Here is a 22,717-nt window from a genome sequence, read left to right as displayed (position 1 = left end):
ATATATATATATAATATGATTTATGATTTATGGAATGTATGGAATTCAAGGAATGTAAATAATTGAATGCATAAATTAATTACTCATTTGCATAATTTATGCATTAATTGACTCAGTGGCGCCCCCAGTGGTCAAAAGGTGTAGCAAACAGACACCATACTATACTACTCATTAGTATTCTAGATGCCTCTGAGATACCACTTGTTTACCAAATGCTGTATGTAAAGTCTCTAACTCCACCCTATTATTCAACTCTAGCTGTTTGAAAAACGTATATTTTGGCTTGTAACTGCAATGTTGAACCAGTTCTTAGCGGGCTGGCCATTGAGGTGGTCAGTTTTGCTGTGCTCCCGTGGGCCGACCAGGGCCTGCGGGGAAGCTATGCTATTTTGCCATTCTGGACTTTGACTTTGACTTTGATTGAATAAATGGTCCATCACACTCTGAGGAAATCTCTCCTGCGTTTCTTCATCTGATGCTTTGATGACATGGTTTTTCACTACTCTACAGTTTGTGTTGGGTTAGTCAGTGCAGGAAAATACACGACACTAAGCAACATGTAGTCGAGTAAAGGTGATACTTTGATCCGAGTACTACAGACGAAAAACAGTTTAAGTCCACACTAATTATCCATAATGTATAAATGATGGATAAGGGGGTCAGGACCTTTTCTAGATTTGAACCTTACTACTACTTTTTACTACTAGGACTTATCAGAGGAAATTATGTAAAAAATAAAATAAATAAAATGCGTTTAGCAAATGTTATGCACATTTATAATACTACACAATAATAATTACAATAATATATATTATTACAATAATAAATAAAAACATGTTCTAGACATTCTAAAGATCACAAAAAAACATATATTACAGTTATTTTACTTTTATCAGGGTTAAAGTTCATAGGCAAGTCCAGAGATTTTTAATTTGTGTGAATTAGCCTCTGTGGGGGGTATTTATATGCAACTATTATGACCAATGGCATTGCACATCAATGATGATGTTTAGGTGAAAAAAGAACATTAAAAAATATTTAATTAATTAAAATATGTTAACGCTGGGTGTTACAGGGTTAAACTGTTTTTCGTCTGTAGTACTGAGGGGGTACTGAAGCCAAACAAGTTTGAGAACCACTGTACTATAATAGTGTGGTCTCTCTTAGCTCCGTCTCTCTCTCTCCTGTTGCTCCTCCCTGCTCCTTCAGCAGCTCCTTTAAGAGGTGAGGCAGGCGCGCCGGGGAGCTTTCTGTTCTGTTCTGTTCTGTTCTGTTCTGTTCTGTTCTGTTCTGCAGCAAGTGGACCCAGAGCAGCAGCAGTGAGAGCTGCAGTGGATGGGGAGCAGGTGATCAAGGTGAGTGCGTACCTGTATAGTCTCAACCCGGACCACTTTGATGGAGTGTTTCCAATTATCAATATCATTACGTTTACTTCTACTCCACTACATCTCAGAAGCAAATATTGGAAAACTTTAGTTACTATAGTTACTTTGTAGATTTTGATTTGTATTATATTATTATATGAAACCACTTCAGTCCTATACTTTGGCAATTTGAAAATAGCCGAAATATAAGCTCAGAACGTGTCGCTTTGCCATGCATTGTGAGCTTGTAGGTCAGCTATTTTCAAAGGATTTTTACACATGTGAAAACTTGTGAAATGGGACAGATAACATGGCCTAATACTTTTGGTTCTTTAAGTATATTTAGATTCTAATACTTTTGTACCTTTACTCAAGTAATTGTTTTATTCCGGACTACTTGATGCTTTTATTATGTAAAACATGTGAGTACTTCTTCCATCACATGGTCTCAACCCACAACTACTCCACAATCATCTAATTACAGCTGCAACAGTTCATTGAACTAATCAGTTTTAGCGATCGCTTGCCCCTCATTATAGGCAGCAGCGGCACACAAACTGATTATAAATGTTCATTAACGAGAGCTTGCTGCAGCTGGCAATTATGACTGAGTCATTCTTGTTTATACCGTATGCCATTGCAGGCACTTCTATAAGGTCACCACTAGAAGACCCGAGGGGGGCGGTTTGGAACATATCTAGGCAGGCAGTCATATAGGTAGGAAGGAAGGTGCAAGACCATTGCGCTTTATAAACAAGTAAAATAATTTTTAAAACAATCCTAAAAACAACCCTGTAGTGAAGCTAAAACAGGAGTTAAATGTTCTCATTTTAGTTTTATTTAAAACTCTGGCTGCCGCATTTTGAACAAGTTGTAATCTGTCAGTTGTTTAACTTGTTTTCTTTGGCACGCTAGAAAGAAAGTACATTGCATTAATCAAGCTGAGAGAAAACAAAGGTGTGTATCAATGTTTTTGCATCGTCATGCAATATTTCTAAGATGAAAGAAGGCAATCTTGGTAACATGATTAATGTGTGTATTAAAATTCATTTCAGAATCAATAATAATATCCCCTATTTGTATTTTTGTTGTAGTTACTGAGTTACAGTCTGCTTTATTATTGATTATCTCTGCTCACTTGAACCAAATATGATAACTACTGTCATAAACACAATTACAAGTGCTTGTCAGGATGGGGGAATCCCCAGTAAAATTATGCTTATTTTGGGGGGTCGCGGCCCAAAAGGGTCAACCACTGCACTATAGCACTCTTACCAGCACAAACAAGAGTATAGTGACAGTGAGACTTTAGAGAGAGAGAGAGAGATCCAGTCTCCACCGAAACGTTCTTGTTTAACATTGGTAAAACAACACTTACACACTTGGGTGCAACCGACACAGTGGTGGAAAGTAACATTAAGTCACATTTTATACATGGAACTTGTGAAATGGGACAATTTGCAGACTGAGTACTATTACTTTTTGTACTTTAAAGGTATATTCAGTGATTTCGCTTAATTCAAATATCACTTCTTTTTTTGTTTTGTTGTGATAATCCTCCCTACTATAGAGTGTGCTGACCATATAAGGAGTTCCTCCCTTCCCCCAGTTAACCCCTGGTGTCAACAAACCATAGGTTTAGTTTTTGGCTAGGTGGCCAAGTCCATCCAATCAGGATGTGAGGGGCCTTCTGCCAATCATGGTCGAGCAGAGGCAGGCCTTGGTGTGCGTGCTGTTGGCCTGTTGCGTGTCCCCCCACTGTAGAGTGTGTGCATGTGCACATCTTGCTACCGGGGCGGACCGGGGTTTTTTCCAAATCACCCAAATCACTGAATGCTCCTTTAGTGCTCTGATGCGTGTTTACATTTGACGGTGATGCTCGACCAAGACCCGCCCTTAGAAACGCCCCACCTGCCTCTGATTGGCCAGAGCTCGTTGCTCGTAAGAAATAAATTCATATAATGAATAAAAAAGGAAACAAATCTTCACTTTCCTACGTTACTGAAGCAGGTTGAGAAGCAGTGCTTTAGAAGACTGAAAACGTAAAGTATGCATTCACCAATATAGAGAAGAACTGCTGTTGACCTGGAGTGACTGCATATATGTACCCAGAATGTCGAATGCTCCTGTGATGCGTGCGTCTGTGCGTGAGTGAGTGAGTAAGTGTGTGCATGCGTGACCCCAGGCCATGGTACTGTAGGTACATGGTATGTCTGACATACTGTGACATACTGTAGGATATTGTGTGTGTGTGTGTGTGTGTGTGTGTGTGTGTGTGTGTGTGTGTGTGTGTGTGTGTGTGTGTGTGTGTGTGTGCATGTTTACTGTTGAGTGACTGAAACAACGGTGCACATTAAAGGAGTAGTTCTCTCAAACAACAACTTATTTATTTTCTATCAATTACACACCCCATGAGATCATTTATGTTTTTGTCGCCAATAATTGAGCCAATAATTGAGTCTCATACTGACCAGCCACCCGGTCATGAAATTATTGGCTCAGCAATGCGGGGGAAAAATAATAATAAAATAAAATCTAGAACATATAAAGTCGTTTTTTTTCCCTTCTTTTTGCTAAATCCTTTTAAGCAAATCCTCTGGGGACCAGCCAAAGTTATTTGGGGTTCCCCAGTCGGGAGTCAAACCCGACCCCTTAGTTTGGGAACCAGTAGCCTCGGAAACCCAGACGTTTTTATTTCCAGGGAGAAAAAAAAAGGTCTGGGGCCGAGTCCACTTAAATTCGGCATACAGCAGCGCAAACGTCGATCACTCTCTGCTGAGTTCTGATTGTCTGCACCTTTGTTAAATTTACGCACACACGTACACACACACACTCCTCTCTCTCTGTCGCTCTAATTAATTAGTCTCATGTCGCGCAGCTGCATCTAGATTCTCCCGGTGGATCCTGCCTATGCCATAGAAAGCATAGGTGGACCCCAGCCAGGCTAGGGAACTTCCAGGAAATAAAACGTCTGGGTTTCCGAGGCTAGGGAACCAGTGACCTTGGTCACCTAGGTCAGACAATCAGACAAATCTGCCTTTGCAACAAAACAAAAAAAGAGGCTAGGTCATACGTGCCCTAGCTGGAGCCGCTATAGTCCAGGTTTTTTATACTTGTTACCTCACTGTGATTATATCAATCATTTTCCTGCATTGTCATTGCCCATTTGAACACATGCATGCATAATGTTCTAACTGACTTTGATCAGATTGGTTTCTCATTAAACTAGAAAGGAATGAGTACACAACTACAGTCAAACATAAACGATAAGACAAACTCTGGCTCCAGAAATCACATGTTTTGTGTCCCTCAGGTGTACTTTTTTTTTATTTCACTGGAAAAGCAAACAGACAATATCAAACGGATTCGTTTCGGCTCAGTGCCTTCTTCTGCGTAAGCGCTACGCTGAGGAAGGTACTGAGTGACCAAATGACATAAAAGGACTACTTGAGGCCCTTGAGGGACATAACGTAGAGTGCTGGCATCAGTCTCTTACACTGTACTTAATATCTCATTAAAACGTATGTTTTTTTTATATATATATATATATATATACCGGTATATATTTTATTTTTTTAATCTAATTTTAACTAATTTTTCACCCCTGTGTCAATCATCTAATGTGATCCTGGGCTCTACACACCCTCCACCAACCTAGTCCCCATATATGGGGGACATGGGGAGAGCAACGGACTTGAACTCATGCTTCCTTCATGCCTGAGTGTCCAAGTTGCTCCTTTACACCTGACGGGGGAGTTTCCCTGGTTGGACGTAGCGCGTGGAAGGAACAAGTTATTTCAACCAGTTCCTTTCCCCTCCATCAGGCGCCCCGGCTGGCGCCTGATGGAGTTTAACCAATAGTGGTTTAACCAATAGTGGTTAAACGTATGTTTAACCACTATTGTACAATTAGCAGAAATGTTGGAACAAGTTGACACTGCACGTTTGTTGATTGCTATTTTTCCCCCTTTTTTTTAAATGTGTAATACTTTATTATAAGTAAGCAATCGCTCTTTCTATGTTTTAGGGCAGTTCAAGGCAGTGGGGCATCAAGATAAGAAGAAAACAATGGAAGAAGGACGCCCGGACGACGACGAGCCCTCCGAGTTCAAAACCATCTTCGTCCTGGCGGACTACGCGGTGTTCGCCTCCATGCTCCTGTGCTCCATGCTGATCGGCCTGTTCCAGGCCCTGAAGAAGAAGTCCACGCAGGCCGACGACTTCTTCACTGGCGGGCGGCGCCTGCCGGCCGTGCCGGTCGGCATGTCACTTTGCGCCAGCTTCATGTCGGCCGTCCAGGTGCTGGGCTGCCCCACCGAGGCCTTCCGCTACGGCAGCAGGTTCCTCTACATGTGCACCGGTCAGACCCTCAACTCCATCCTGACCGCCTTCCTGTTCCTCCCCATCTTCTACAGACTGGGCCTCAGCAGCACCAACCAGGTTCTGATATATATAAGTGGTTCTCTTAGGCCTCACTCACACCTAAGACACACTTGTGTCCTGTGTGTTCTTCTGTGTGTCATGGCCGCCTCAATGCATTTCCAATGGGAGTCACATGGTTGGAAGACAGAACCTTGTTGCATGGCTGTCTTCGTACATTTATATTTACATTCTTTTTTAATTCTTATTATTTAAAAACATTTAAAAAGTAGAGAAAATAGCCAATCTACAAGCTCACAATGTGGCACGAAGCGACGTGTTGTGAGCTTGTAGATCTGCTATTTTCACTAGTTTGGGTCCCGGGAAATTCATCTTTGACGGTCACGTTTAGCCTGAACTTGAATATTAACAAAATGTGCCTATGGGTTTGGTGCCCAATGATATATTAACACTGAGGATTGTACTGGAGATGTCCTGGAGATGACCTACTTAGGAATGTAAGATGCACCTGTTGAATATTGAGGGTGCAGAGAGACGAGCGTTTCATGTGTGTCTCCTGTACCTGTATCACAGTATCTGAAGCTGAGGTTTGGCAGAGGCATGCAGCTGCTCGGTACTATGCAGTTTCTGCTCGCAACGGTAAGACACACACACGCACACACGCACGCACGTGTTGTATATTAGAAATGGCACCATTTTAAGCTATACTCACCAAACCAGAGAAGTATGGAGTTCTCAAAAACAAACTGCATCAGATGAAGAAAAGCAGGCAGAGAGAAAGTGACGGTCTCATCGGAGTTGTATTTATTGAAACGAGGACAGAGAGAGCTTCGCCGTGGTCCCTGAGCAGGAGCTCAGGACCCCATACCACTGACCGCAGGACGCGGGGTTACTTCAGACTGAGTGATTTTACATATTTGAGCATAGGCACAAAAGGTCACAGTAGGTGTCGTAATCCCAGGCTTTAGAGAATGCGAATAGCACCCACTTGTTTGGTCAGCCGGTGCAGGATGGAACTTGCAGAAGGACATCTGTTCTGCTTGTTAATAACAAAGCCTGTGGCCTGGACCATATCACTGCTGAGCATCTCAAGTATGCCAGCAGTAGACTGAGTCCACTGCTATCTATGTGCTTCACTGGTTTTATGGTGCATGGTGTCCTTCCTAATTTAATCCTGTCTGTTTTACTGGTCCCGGTCCTTAAAGATAAGGCTGGGAAGTTAAACAGCATGGACAATTACAGGCCCATTGCCCTTGCCAGTATCCTATCAAAGGTGCTAGAAAGAATAATTTTAACCAGGATTGAAATGTATGTTTTAACTACTGACAATCAGTTTGGAAAAAACACAGTACAGACCTCTGTATATATGCTCTAAAGAAGTTGATTGCTAAGTATGAAAGTAATAAATCAACCATGAGAAACTATTCAGGAAACTTATTGCAAGAAGTGTCCCCAACTACATAGTCAGGATTCTTATTTATTGGTATGTCCAGTAAACGTTCCAGGTAAAATGGGATAATGCTGTCTCCACCCCCATTTCACGTGGGCAATGGGGTCCGTCAAGGTGGGATTTTATCCCCATTCCTATTTAATGTGTATATGGATGACCTATCTAGGCAGCTAAATGACTGTAAAACAGGTTGTATTGTTGGGGAAGGTGTCATCAATCATCTTATGTACGCAGATGATCTGGTCATACTTAGCCCATATACTGCAGGGCTACAACAATTGCTGAAAATATGCTCACAGTATGGCAAAGAGCATGATATAACCTTTAATGCCAAAAAAAGTTGTATCATGATCGTTCGATCTAGAGAGCATTTTGTCTCGCAGATGCCACTCTAGCTGTGTCCAAGGAATGAAAATACCTTGGACATATCCTCTCTGAGGATCTCAGGGATGACAATGACATCCAGCGACAGTGTCGCAAAATATATGCTCAGGCCAACATGCTTTTAAGGAAATTTTCTATGTGCTCAGCAGATGTTAAATGTGCACTGTTCAGATCTTATGTCACCCCTCTGTATACAGCCCATCTATGGTCCTCGTACAGAGTAAAGACCATGCAACGGCTCAGAGTGGCTTATAATGATGCCTTGAGGTTACTCCTACGTGTTCCTAGGTGGCACAGTGCCAGTCAGTTGTTTACCTCTGTTGGTGTGCCCACATGTGATGCCTTATTAAGAAAACTGATGTACAAATTTATGCAACGTCTGGAGGTGTCTAGTAACAGCATCATAGAGGCACTAACGAACCCTGTGAAGAGACCTATTACCGGGTCACGTCCAGGCTGCGCAAGCACTGGCTCAGCAGCCTGCTGCTGATTAGGTAGGTCAGTGCTTGTATATGAACTACTGTGAATACTGTACTTTGTATTGTATTAACTGCTCGCTTTTATCCTTTTTCCATGTTTGTCTTTTTGGTTTTTGTACGTTGATCTTATGTGATATGGACTATTGTCTGAAATAAAGATTATATATACAGTATATATGTATATTATCAGTTTAAGACTTATATGACCAAGCCTCAAAGGGACTTTGAACAACGGGGTGCCTGCCTGTGAATCTCAAAACACATGATAATAATCATTTATACTGTATATCTCATCATATAATAATCTACTGTATCTCTTTCTCCTCAGCTGCTCTATACCGGAATAGTCATCTATGCACCAGCCTTGATTCTCAATCAAGGTAATGTACGATTATGAGCTGGTGTCATGGCAATGCCATGGTTAAATTATACTAGTCTGTCAGCACTGTATTTACCCTCTATTCATCACATAGCTAACCAATAACCCACATTACAGTAGATATAGTACATCAACGTCTCTAAATAGTCTGCAAATACAGACTGTAACTAGAACTGCACTCTGTCGAGTGCATACTTGCTTGTTGCACACTAGTAGGCCATAAATGGCCAACTAGTGCGCAAGCAGAGCGCGCAAGTCCTTTCGACCGCTGTAAACTGTCAAATCTCAGTATCTCTGTGAAGGAACGTTTGAAATGATTAATGTTTAGATGTAACTATTTGCTACCTACTTTATACATATAAACATCTAGTATTATTAAGTATGATTCAAGTTTCTATCTATATAAGAAATACTGTTTTATCGTTGTAGATATATTCTGGATCCCTTTTTAGTTTTTCTAGTCATACACATACACACCACGTACTCTGGTCCCAGCAGATCAGGCACAATTAGCAATTTTATTTTTTACTGATTATGTATATAGTATACGTATGACTAGCTCTAAATGATGACGTAAGAAATATATATAGTATATATATAGTATATAGGCATATACTATATACGTATACATATATACTCTATACTCTATACTGTATAAAGTGTGTAGTTGTACGTTGATTAGCGGTATACTGTGGTTACTTTGCGCCAAAAACCGTGACAGCTGTTCCGCCATTTGAGGCTTACGCAGAAAAACATCAAATCTGTGCCTGTGTTGCTGGACCAAATGACCACAAATGACCATATTTCTTACGTCATCATTAAGAGCTAGTCATACACATACACACCACGTACTCTGGTCCCAGCAGATCAGGCACAATTTGCTATTTTATTTTTTACTGATTATGTATATAGTATACGTATGACTAGCTCTAAATGATGACGTAAGAAATATATATAGTATATAGGCATATACTATATACGTATACATATATACTCTATACTCTATACTGTATAAAGTGTGTAGTTGTACGTTGATTAGCGGTATACTGTGGTTACTTTGCGCCAAAAACCGTGACAGCTGTTCCGCCATTTGAGGCTTACGCAGAAAAACATCAAATCTGTGCCTGTGTTGCTGGACCAAATGACCACAAATGACCATATTTCTTACGTCATCATTAAGAGCTAGTCATACACATACACACCACGTACTCTGGTCCCAGCAGATCAGGCACAATTTGCTATTTTATTTTTTACTGATTATGTATATAGTATACGTATGACTAGCTCTAAATGATGACGTAAGAAATATATATAGTATATAGGCATATACTATATACGTATACATATATACTCTATACTCTATACTGTATAAAGTGTGTAGTTGTAAGTTGATTAGCGGTATACTGTGGTTACTTTGCGCCAAAAACCGTGACAGCTGTTCCGCCATTTGAGGCTTACGCAGAAAAACATCAAATCTGTGCCTGTGTTGCTGGACCAAATGACCACAAATGACCATATTTCTTACGTCATTATTAAGAGCTAGTCATACACATACACACCACGTACTCTGGTCCCAGCAGATCAGGCACAATTTGCTATTTTATTTTTTACTGATTATGTATATAGTATACGTATGACTAGCTCTAAATGATGACGTAAGAAATATATATAGTATATATATATAGTATATAGGCATATACTATATATGTATACATATATACTCTATACTCTATACTGTATAAAGTGTGTAGTTGTAAGTTGATTAGCGGTATACTGTGGTTACTTTGCGCCAAAAACCGTGACAGCTGTTCCGCCATTTGAGGCTTACGCAGAAAAACATCAAATCTGTGCCTGTGTTGCTGGACCAATGATGACGAAATGACCATATTTCTTACGTCATCATTTAGAGCTAGTCATACACATACACACCACGTACTCTGGTCCCAGCAGATCAGGCACAATTTGCTATTTTATTTTTTACTGATTATGTATATAGTATACGTATGACTAGCTCTAAATGATGACGTAAGAAATATGGTCATTTCGTCATCATTGGTCCAGCAACACAGGCACAGATTTGATGTTTTTCTGCGTAAGCCTCGAATGGCGGAACAGCTGTCACGACGAAGGAGACCGGGCGAAAATATTACTTGCGCGCTCTGCTTGCGCAAGTAAATACAATAAACATACTACAACAATAGATACTACTGTACCACAATCTAACTATGATGAAGTGTAGCAAATTATTCCGTTCTCTGTTTGATTACAGCTACTGGCCTGAACATGTGGCTTTCACTGTTTTCTACTGGGATCATTTGTACTGTCTACACCACTGTGGTAAGACCATCTGTGGTTCATATGAGAAACAAAAGAATGTTGTCAATTGCACTCCAGCTTTTGTTTTATGTGTAAATATACCGTATATTCTACACAAATAAGTGCCTCTCCCTGGCTAGCTGTCTGTCTGCACGTATTACAGGGGATAAGATAAGCAATGCAATCTACTCGAAACTCTGAAGTGTTCACGGGCAGCTATAAAGGCCTATACACACTCCAATTTGATGGCCGTGGTTATAGCTTTGACTGCAGCTCAGTGATGTTGTAGTATTTGGTGATAGCAGTGGTCACCTCATCACCGAAAACTGGAGTATGAATAGGCCTTAAGTGGTCAGATGGGTGGGCCCACTGGATGGCATGCATGGTTATTTTACTTCTTCAATACAATACAATACAATACAATATGTATGTTCAAAACAGGGTGGCATGAAGGCGGTGATCTGGACCGATGTGTTCCAGATCATAGTGATGCTGTCAGGATTCGTGGCGATCTTCGTTCAGGGCACGGTCCTGGCCGGCGGGCCTGCCAGGGTCCTGGAGATCGCCATCAATGGATCACGCATTAATTTCAATGAGTATAACAACATTGTCTTTATTACAATGCATATTGTCGCTGTCGGGTGGAAACCCTTTATATGTTCAAACCTGTTACTTCTCAGGAAATCTGGGCAACTGTTAATACAAAAATAAATAAATAAATACAACAATCATGTTATGATTGTTGTATTTAATGATGTCATGCAATCACACGCACGCACGCACGCACGCGCACACACACACACACACACACTATCCCTGGGTTATGTCGAGAGCAAGACTTTGAACCTTAACTGCTCCCGATGAGCAGGCCTTGCATGGTTACCCCTGCCATTGGTGTGTGATGGGTGACTTCAATGCACATTGTAAAGTTCTTGGGATAAAGGAGCTATACCGTATAAATGCACCATTTACCATTTAATTGAACACGTTGCAGGTTCACTTTAAAAAAAAGTATATATAACAAGAAGTTTAAGCTAAACTAGCTATCGTCGGTGTAATGATGATGATGACCACAACCCCTCATCAAAAGTGTTTAAATGCCTCTTTGGCTTATTTTGTAATCTTAGTTTGAACCATGTTATACTCTTCAAATAAAGAGTAATGGCAGTTGAATAATTGCTTGAACTTTGTCCACCAGCTTTGACATGAACCCGCATCGGCGCTACACCTTCTGGAGCCTGAACATCGGCGGGACAATGGTGTGGCTGTCCATGTACGGAGTCAACCAGGCTCAAGTCCAACGCTACATCTCCTGCAAGACAGAGCGACAGGCCAAATGGTCAGTTTACTGCCTTCAACGTACTTACTACTTTGGCCTTTAAATTCCCTGAGGAACATATAGGCCATTGATGAGGCTCCTCCATCGTAGTAGTAGTAGTAGTAGTAGTAGTAGTCGTAGTAGTAGTAGTCGTAGTAGTAGTCGTAGTAGTAGTAGCAGTAGTAGTAGTTGCGAGCTGGAATCGTGCATTTCCCGTCAGTTAGTGTTTTGGTCGGGCGTGTGACATCATGTCACATCATCAGGGATGGAGCACGTGACATCACATGACATCATTAGGGATGTCATCAATATTAAGCCCTGATGTCATCAATATTGGTCAGAAACTACATCTGACCTCAAACCCTTAGATCTCCATATATGGAGCTGACCTGTTCTCTCATTCCATGTGTTGATCCTTCCACATCCATCCTTCCTCTTTGATGTCTCCCTTTTGACTGATACCTGTCCATTTAAACTGCGAGCGGGAGCCCCGGGTTCAATCCCCGCTTCCACGTAATGCTACACATGGACACGTTTCTGTAAATCTCAGATGTTCTATAACAGGTGGAACTTGTGTGTTTGCAGGGCGCTGTTTGTCAACCAAGTGGGCCTGTGTTGCATTGTGAGCAGCGCAGCCATGTGTGGCATCGTCATGTATGCCTACTACGTCAACTGTGATCCCCTGACGTCTGGGAAGATCACGTCTCCTGATCAGGTAGACAAGAGGAGCACCACTAGCAATAGCATTGTTCGGTTTAGAGCTAGGGATCGCAATTATTTTTGCTACAATAATTGTGACAGCACTGTTTCTCATCCAGTGATCCGGTGACGACTTTTAACCCCATGAACCCTATAGAGGGTATGCGCGTGACATCATCATCAAACCAGGAAGTTATGCGGGAACGCCTACTGAGTGTCAAAAAACTACTTTCTGGCATCGACAGCCCATACATCCAAACAAAAAAGTCCAATATGATTGCATTAAACGACGTTAAACTCAATTTGCCACTCACTTTGCCACTCGATTTGCCATTCTATACCCTCTATACCTCAGTAACATAGGGTCCCCCAGGGCTCTATACTTGGTCCCTTCATTTTCCCCCCTCTACACCAAATCTCTTGTCATTCTACATGGCATTGTGAACTTACAGATCTGCCATTTTCGCCAAACCTATTATGATGACCTGCCCAGAATTGGGACATTCTTGCCACCAAATGACCCTCCAAAGAACATTTAACATAACGATCACGTGAAATCAAGAGATCAAATTCATGTTATACTCTTTTGTGTTGTCTTGAAGTACATGCCCTACTTTGTGCTGGACATATTCCAAGACCACCCGGGCTTCCCGGGTCTTTTCCTGGCCTGTGCGTACAGCGGCACCCTGAGGTACAGTATTTCACTCCACTCAATAACACAGAGTATGTTAATAGTATAGGCCTATAACTTATACAATTGGGGTGGATGTATTTTGTCTCCCTGTTCTTTAATTGAGATATTTAGATCAAAGGTCATGTCTCACCTAGACACAGGATCTGACACAAATGTCGTTCTGATGGTCAAGATTCACTATATCCCCTGAGGAAGCAGGCATGCTCTATTTGCTCAATGCTAAAACTTTCAACACCTGCGCAGGAAACTGTGTGGGGTAGAAGAGGAAAGTTACATAGTGCTGTTTAAGGTGATTGTATCCACTATACAGTATCAATCTGTATATTCCTCCTACATAGTAAAGTCCCCTGTGTTAATCTAACTCTGAAAGTGTACAAATGGACACTTTAGACGTGTTGTGAGCTTGTAGAACAGCTTATTCCGGTGTGTGACACTGTGTGTAACCAAGTACAAATCAGGAGTAAGGGTTCAATTTGGTTACGTTACGTTTTGTACGTTAAAATGTGTTCCAGATTGCAGCTTCAAAACCTAAACGTGCAAGGGGTTCCACAGGTAGAGTGATTGTTCTGTGAACTTTGAAAGCTGTGAACCTAGTTTTTTGTTTGTTTTTTTTGTTTTTCAGCACGGCATCAACAAGCATCAATGCAATGGCAGCCGTTACCATGGAGGACCTTCTGAAGCCCAACTTTCCCAACTTATCCCAGAAGCGAATGATTCTCATCTCCAAAGGACTCTGTAGGTTAACATGAGTCTTCACTAGAGCTCAGGCTCATCAACATGCTGCCACTTGTGGTAGACATTTTTGTCAATTCTTCTATTTTTCCGGATTGAAGGTTTTCTTTTTGTCTTTTTGACTTTTTTTCCCCTCCTTTTTGTTTTTCATAACAGAAATAATTAATACTGTACCATACCAATTATACCAGTAAGATGCCTGAGGGCCCTAAAGGGCAAGGCCGCGTGCACGCATCCGCCTCGGTGACAGCAGACTGCTGGGCGAGCGCTGGCACTTTGGCATGGGGGGTCAGATCAACATATGGAATGAATTCTGTACTGGCCATATATGGAGCGTGGCTTGAGTGTACAGGGTTTGATGTGGTCAGATCAACATATGGAATGTCAGAACAGGTCAGCTCCGTATATGGACATCTAAGGGTGGCAGCGGGGGCAGTGTCTTGTACTGTTATGATTAATTGATTATCTTCTTAGCCATTATTCTATTGATTAGTGTTCAGCTCAGTAGCCTTGTGGTTAGAGTGTCTGCCCTGAGACTGGGAGGTCGGGGTTCAATCCCCGGCCCGGTCATACCAAAGACCCAGTGTCTCCCTGCCTGACACTCAGCATCAAGGGTTGGATTGGGGGTAAGTCCCTGCGACATACTAGCGTCATGTCCAGGGGATGTACTTACGCCACAGAAACAGGAGATAGGCTCCTGCCTCATGGCTAGTGCCTTGCGATAGGTGCTGGGTAATTAATCACACCACCTGCCAATTGTGTGACCCAAACTTTTGTGTTTCCCTGGTCAATTGGTGATGACGTCTGCGGTAAACGTATTCGTAAAATCAGTCCAGCGATCATTCCGGCCCCCCCTCGCCCGGAGAGAAAGACGTCCGTGTGCATCTCGTGAAAAAGTGGAGATAATTGACTAAATACACGTTTTGTGCCAGAACTTTCACATGGATATAAAACTAGAGGACCATAATTCACTCCACGTCTTTGGAATTATTTAATGGGTGAGTACAAACGGAGCATTTATCACATTTAGGCCGCCAATTTACAACCTGAATAGAAGTTAAGCAGACTGTTCTATGGCTCTGTATGTGAAATACTGTATGTAACAACAAGAGCCATTCTAGGGCTAGGCCCACTACCTGAGCTGGAGTTTGTAGCTGCACTAATAAACCCGGTGGTGTGGTCTGTGGTGGTATTCACCATAGATATTACAAAAATAGATGCCTCATTGGCCGCTGCAGTTCGTTGGAGTGATGTGTGTTGAAGGAGGGGCGCAAGAATTTACACTGAGGGAGGAAGTACGGCGGAAGTGTGGAAGGCACGTTACCACTCAAGTGATTACTGGCCAATTACAGTGCATCTTTTCTGGGACTTACAGACCCGAACATGATGCACGCTCATGCTTCCGCGGGGCTTCGCAAGGAATCTCGGGAAAGTTTTGCCCTCCCTTGAGCACATACGCTCCAGGGCCGTAAAGGGCATCTACCTTTATATGTCTATTATATAGTATTCACCTCCTGACTGTTCCATGTGTCCATGTCCTTGCAGCCTTGATGTATGGTGTTTGTTGCATCACCGTGGCTGCTCTCTCCTCCTTACTGGACTGGGGCGTTCTACAGGTATTCACTATATAAGGCACAATTCTGGCAGTTATTTTAAGCAGTAAATGGTAAAGCATTGGTTCTCAAAGTGGTACCCATGGGGTAGGTAGGCTACCCATGCATTTGGCTATTCAAAAATTGCAATTTTTTTTGTTTTTTGAAAAATATCGAAAATGTCTGGAATTTCTTTTAACATGTACATCTTCTCTTCTGGGGGGTCCCTGGTAGCATTTTCAGATGGGGGTCCGTTTTGAACGTTTGAGAACCGCTGTGGTAGTTTGTTAATATACGGTAGACTACTGTATACACTCGAACATGTCAGTAAAGATAATATGCAGGCATCACTAATAGCGGCACCTTCTTTATGGTAGTTTGGATATCGTTGCAATTATCTCTCCTGGGCTGTAGATCTGTTTGCTTACTAGCCTAACATGTTCATGTTAAATAGATATCTATAAATAAATAGGAATGCCAGAAGGGTTAATGTGGTCTTGCTCTGACTTCTGAGTTGATGAGTGTGTTGATGAGATGTGTCATCATGTATGAGATAAGTGACCTAACTAGTTGACTGGTGTGTGCTTTCCTCCTCACAGGGATCTTTCACAGTAATGGGTGTTGTTAGTGGACCGCTGCTGGGAGCTTTCATCCTGGGGATGTTTGTCCCAGCTACCAACAGGCCGGTGAGTGATGTGGCTGTACTTTATCTTGCATTTTATTTCAAGCAACCTGAACCTCTTGTGACGTGTACGTGCGGTGTGCGACAGTAAAGCAGGCTGCAATCGGCTCTGTGTTATCATAACTGCAGTCCCGCGTTTCCAGAAGGCGGCATGTACCCACTTTTCTGTTCCCCTTCAGTGGAAGTGCAGTGGTTCTGTGGGTCTTTTTGGGTGGGTCCCCAGATGATCCAATAATATAAGAAGAATTAGACCCCTCTGAAGTGAGTGGTGATCTTCATATAATTGGTCCTCACTAATGTTCATGATAAAATAGCACAATTTTTTTCTCTCTCATTTTAGTCTCATATGAGGGCCATGGGCACTGGGCAGTTCATAAACCCGTCCACCAGTGACATCATCGTTAGGCAGATTTATTTTAAACAATATTTTTTTAAACAACATTTAGATTTTTATTGTCATGAGAACGATGGCTTCCATTTTTGCATTGCAACCTTTCAGGAATAGAAAGCCTGCCGTTTCTATTAGCTTGGATTCCCCATCGATGATGTCACTGGTGGACGGGTGTCAGAACTGCCTATACAGACCTCCTATGAGACACAGACTGAGTAGAAGACATTTTCATCTTGAACATTAGTGAGGACCAATTATATGAAGATAGCTTGAAAAGTAGTGGCTCTTATCATCATACATCATCATACATCATCTCATTCCGGCCAATCACAATTTGCGTCCTCACCTTCGTCTTCAATGTTTGTGCTTACACAATGTTTGTGTTTACACAAACACTCAAAACTGGCCATTCATTGTCAATGACATTACATTTTTGTGTTTGCACAAACACTCAAAGCTGGCTATTCATTATTAATGGTATTCAATGTTTGTGTTACGATAATCCCTCAAAGCTGGACATAGGAGGGGCTAGCACCCCTCAAAAAAGCGAAATAGCCTCACAATGCCTCACGCCTCATAAGCTCACAACGCCTCACATTACAAGGCACTTGTAGTCTAGATTATCTATTTTCACAATAATTACCTGTGGAACTAGTCTAACAAACAACAAAATGTAATAATGCTTCTCCTACATTCAAAGTGCTTGTCAGTGTGGGGGGTCAAATATGGGGGTTCAGGTTGAGGTTGAGGTTGAGTTTGTTGTTGTAAAACTGATGGATGGATAGACCTGACCGTCTGACCTGACCAACGGTAGATACATGTATACTGTACATACTGTACATACAGTATAGTTTTGGGTGGTCCTCCTTGATATGAAAAGATTGAGCACCACTGATAGGAATAGCAACAAGGGGGATTTAAAAGACATTTTTAGAACGAGCCTGATAGGTTCATTGATCAAACCTAGTTCATCCTTGTGTCCCTCCTGCCTGACTTCTAGGGGGTGTTTGCAGGTGTAATAGCGGGGTTCGGCATCTCGGTGTGGCTGGCCATCGGCTCTACGCTTTATCCGCCAAGTGCAGAAACCATGGGAGTCCTGCCCAGCCCCACAGCCGAGTGTCCGGATAAGAATGGCACGCTGGACAACAGCACTGCCCATGTGCACACGCGGCTGGGTGTCTATATTGAGCAGCAGGACATGGGTGTCCATGGGTGAGTCATGTACTGACTGACATGCAGTGATGGAAGACCTACTCATACTGTTTTAGTTAAGTAAAAGTAGCAATACCCTAGTGTAGAACAAGTCCAAGTTCAGTATTCAAAAATGTGTTGTGCAAAGGTATTGGCATCAAAATGTACTTTAAAGTACCAAACCTATACCACTGGCTAGTGGCTACCAGTGAAATCATTGATGGGGAATCCAAGCTAATAGAAACGGCAGGCTTCCTATTCCTGGAAAGTTAACATGCTATAATGGAAGCCATTCTCCGGTTAATAAACATTGAAATATAATAATATTTTTGTATCTTGTTTGCCTAATGTCTAATCAATCAATCAATCAACTTTATTTGTTCAGACTCAGGGTCCAATAAACAACAGACAACATAAAACACTACATACAGAGAAGAAACACCCCTAACCCATAAAAACATCATTTGTACAATAAACATTCATACCAGTGCTTCCAAAAAGCACTGGTACCTAGTGCTACTGAAGCTGGGGTTACATAGCAGCATAATTATACAGTTTTGAGACTCATTGAGCCGACTTATACATTAAGTTTCTCAGTAAGGCATGAAAAGTGTATATATAATATACGCATGGAATCATTATAGGCAACCTGCAGTTTATACATACTTGCTTTCTTAAATTTAACCCACAAGGGTGATGATGACGTCGCTGGTAGGTGGGTTTCTGAACTGTTCACAGCCTCCCTCTGAGACACAGACCTATAGATAATGCCATATTATAATGAGCATTAGTGAGGACCAATTATATGAAGATAGGTTGAACATGGGAAGTGCAAGAGTAAAAGCAACAGTTCATTGTACTGTACATTGTGCATGCCAGTTAGTACTAGTTACTGAAATAGAAAGTAATGGAAAATGATAAATGATAAATGATTGATCACAAACTGATTCATAACATAATTATGTTATGTGTTCTTTTTCCTGAACCAGGGGTGTACACAACTTCTACTCCATGTCCTACCTCTACTTTGGGGCGGTGGCGACCGGTACAGTGATACTGGTCGGGGTCGTGGTGAGCTACGCAACAGGTGAGAATATTTCTCTGATTTGTATAGCCATGTTGCACCTGGCTGCAATACAGCTGTGGCACAACATTGCAGGCAATGACATTCTTGTTCTTGTTCTTAGATCCTCCTCAAAATTGAGGACAAAATAAAAGTGAACAGTGCAGTATAAGGCTGCGACAGTCACATTTCTTAGTGATAATTCTATGAAATGCTTTTTTTAATTATGGAGAAACTTATTTTTCGTTCATATTTGCATGTATTTATCATATATCAACGTATTGATGTGGAAATAAATTGGAAGTAAATAAAATAAAAGAAATAACACCAACTTTTCTGTCAGCTAAGAACCCATCAACCTTGACTAACTGTGACAGAAATCCTTACTCTTATCAAGCCTCAGATTTCCAAATCATTTCGTTTTTTATGTTTTTATTTATGTTTTGGTAATCACAGGGGCAACAAAGAGAAACACTATCAGACCTGGGCTGTTGTGGTGGGACCTTCACGAAGCAAAACTGGACATTCAGGAGGTATATGTAATAATACTAATACGAATAATAACAATATCAAATAATATGGTACCCACTAGTTTGCACTTAGTATGTGAAATTTGTCCTCTGCATTTACCCATCCTAATTATTATGAGCAGTGGGTGGTTAAGTGCCTTGTTCAGGGATACTTCGACATAAAAAATCAGGATCAGCATTGGATCTATGTATAATTCTGCCCACTTGTGGTGGCTCTACAGAAAGAGCAGTATGCAGAAACTCAATGTGGCTCATCGATATGGCATGACACTGAGGCTTAAAAGTGCCACGATGCAGCCAAGTGTTTGTCATTGTCCGTGTACCCACCTGCTCCGCTGTGCTGCGGAAGCTCATGTACAATGTATGTATAGTAGGCCGTCTGATTCTGCAAAGAGCATGATTTATATTCTGACTAACCCTGTATTGAGTTCGGTCAGGTTTGTCTCTAAACTGTGGAAACATTTATGATTTCATGTCAGCCTTTGTATGTTATTTTTTCTGTTGCTATGCTATTAATAAAGTTTGATTGATTGATTGATTGATTGATTGATTGATTGATTGATCGATTGATCGATCAGACCCAAATATAATAGACAGTAGCACAACATCTACTGTATACAGCCTGCTACAAAATATGATCCGAGCACTGTATGGACTAAAGCACCTGGAGTTACCTAGACTCTCCATGCACAAAGAATCCTGCACGCCACCCGAATCCATATGCACTACATCACTTCCCCACAACTGCCATATTTACTGTACAAATATTACTTTTGTCAGAATCCATATGCACTACATGGCTTCCCCACAACTGCCATATTTACTGTACAAATATTACTTTTGTCAGACACACTGTTATTGTGCAACATTTCGCTGTGATGCAAATTACATCACAAATTCCCCACTCCCTGCCCCCTCCCCTTTCCACTGCACACACACACACACACACACACACACGCACGCGCACAAACACACACAAGGCACAGCAGTACAGTACAACACAGTATGCTATAGTACATTACAGTACAGTACAGTACAGTACAGTACAGTACAGTACAGTACAGTACAGTACAGTACAGTACAGTACAGTACAGTACAGTACAGTCATATACACTAGGGCACAGTACTGTACAGTATGGGAAGGCACAGTAAAGTACTGTACAGTTCGCTATAGTACAGTATGGCACAGTACAGTACGGTACGGTTCGGTACAGTATTGTACAGTACAGTACAGTACAGTACAGTACAGTATGGTCCAGTACCATACAGTATGGCACAGTTCAGTATGATACCGCACGGCACAGTATGCAACAATATAGTACAGTACAGTACAGAGGACTACAGTACAGTCTACAGAGGAGAACAGTACAGTACAGTACAGTACAGTACAGTACAGTACAGTACAGTACAGTACAGTACAGTACAGTACAGTACAGTACAGTATAGTATAGTACAGTACAGTGGAGAACAGTACAGAACAGAACAGTACAGTATTCCCGCTAGGTTTCCACATTTGCTTGGATGTAAGCAACTTATATAGGTATATAGAAACATTGCCACTTGCCATGCTTGCTTTTATACGCAAATATAAGCAAAACAAAAAATAGGGCCACTCAGCCAGGTTGCCAAGTTTGCACTTTCCAAGCAACTGGGTAGGCTATATGAAAACATCATGTGTTGCTCTTCCAAGAAAAAAAAAGAAAACAATATCGCCCTCCCGCTATTGCCTTCTTCCTATTTGCGATGCGTGGTGCTAGGATGAGCGGGCCAAAGACCCGCAAAATTCTAGTTTTATTTAATTATCACTAAAATGTGTATTTCTGTTCTGTTTCGCAGGGAGAGCTTGGGGTGGACAGTACACAGACTGTACCTCTGAAGAAGAAGCAAAAAGTCAATGCAAATGAAAAGGAATCAAAGGATTTTGAGTCAGACCTACCGGAAACCTCCAAGTTAAGACGCTTATTGTAATCTACAGCCATCGCCTGAAAATTATTCACCAAATGTCTAGTGATGGTTATAGTCTGTGGTATATATTCCTGTACCAAGAAGTAAGTGCCATTTTAGAGTGAGATCAGGTACAAATTCTTTTCTCAGTAAAGTCTTCATAAAATGGTAGAATTGGAGACGTTCTTTCACCTTTTGCCAAGGGACATACAGTCTGTAATGAAATAATTGTGGATGTTATCTCGGGGTGCCTTCGTGATCAAAGGCTCTTGAAAAAAAGGAATGCATTATGGTATGTTCGTTCGGTTCCCATATCTACACGCACACACCTGTACTTCAAGCAGGTTCGTGGGTTCGTTTTTTTCACTTGCACATGGACTGCGGGGATGCACACTACAAAACCATGACAGATCATGCCTTTTGAGGATATCTATTAACAGACTCACTTATATTCACTCACACATTCATTGTTGATGAGACTGTACTCATTATATGCATTGTTGATAGACTGTACATATGGTATCCATATACCCATGGTTGAAGGCGGACTGACACTGTAGTATACATCAGTCTCATATTCACTGTTGATTAGTCTACTATCAATTAAAGCAGATACAGCCATCGACTATATTATGCATATTCACTGGTGATAGTTGTAAGTTATACTTGATATAGAATACAGCATTTAACTCAATCAGACTATTTGCAGTTGTCTAGTGTCAGACACTAAGCACAGCTTATTATATTTAAATTGTATCTTTATTCTTATCTATCTGTATCTTCAAACACCCCAAATGGGATACTCAACCACTTAAATGTAAGCCCTATTTCCAAAATATTCCCAATAGAAACTCAAACCAGCTCAAACAACGCAACACGTTGCTTGGAGATTTCCTCTATTTTTGGTATGTTTTGTTATCTTTATTTTTGCCTATTGTTTTTTCCTCAGGATTGGGGGACAATTATTTCAGCACGTAGCACACCCAGTGCAGGACTGCAAGCTTCAACAGAACAAAACACATATATATTTGGCAGCACTCAAAACAAGTATTATTTTTAATTGTGGCGTCTTCTACCCATCCTGTGTTTTATGCTTACGGCTGTTGCTGCTATGCCTATATTTCCCCAT

The 22,717-nt window shown here is 41.4% G+C and overlaps 1 protein-coding gene across 1 annotated transcript; it reads left to right on the top strand.

Annotated features, from left to right (window-relative positions):
- Positions 1-1,282: 1,282 nt before the first annotated feature.
- slc5a5 (solute carrier family 5 member 5) lies at positions 1,283-22,147 on the top strand. Its single transcript, XM_083766607.1, has 16 exons — positions 1,283-1,355; positions 5,392-5,804; positions 6,318-6,383; positions 8,386-8,437; positions 10,706-10,773; positions 11,194-11,348; positions 11,951-12,091; positions 12,656-12,785; positions 13,372-13,460; positions 14,086-14,198; positions 15,741-15,811; positions 16,387-16,473; positions 17,861-18,072; positions 19,041-19,138; positions 19,571-19,647; positions 21,481-22,147. Exons 2-16 carry the CDS (start codon positions 5,433-5,435, stop codon positions 21,610-21,612), a joined length of 1,863 nt encoding a protein of 620 aa, XP_083622733.1. The 5' UTR covers positions 1,283-1,355; positions 5,392-5,432; the 3' UTR covers positions 21,613-22,147.
- The last annotated feature ends 570 nt before the right edge of the window (positions 22,148-22,717 follow it).

The sequence above is a fragment of the Protomyctophum parallelum genome, assembly GCF_964188405.1.
Source record: "Protomyctophum parallelum genome assembly, chromosome: 6".
Taxonomy (NCBI): domain Eukaryota; kingdom Metazoa; phylum Chordata; class Actinopteri; order Myctophiformes; family Myctophidae; genus Protomyctophum; species Protomyctophum parallelum.
Note: the sequence above shows the minus strand (reverse complement) of the source record. Positions and strands in the feature narration are given on the sequence as shown.

Coding starts and splice junctions, on each gene's coding strand:
- slc5a5 (XM_083766607.1), top strand. CDS start 5,433: ATGGAAGAAGGACGCCCGGACGACGACGAGCCCTCCGAGTTCAAAACC. Junction 6,384..8,385: donor TGCAGTTTCTGCTCGCAACG/GTAAGACACACA, acceptor CTTTCTCCTCAG/CTGCTCTATACCGGAATAGT. Junction 19,139..19,570: donor CGTGGTGAGCTACGCAACAG/GTGAGAATATTT, acceptor TGGTAATCACAG/GGGCAACAAAGAGAAACACT.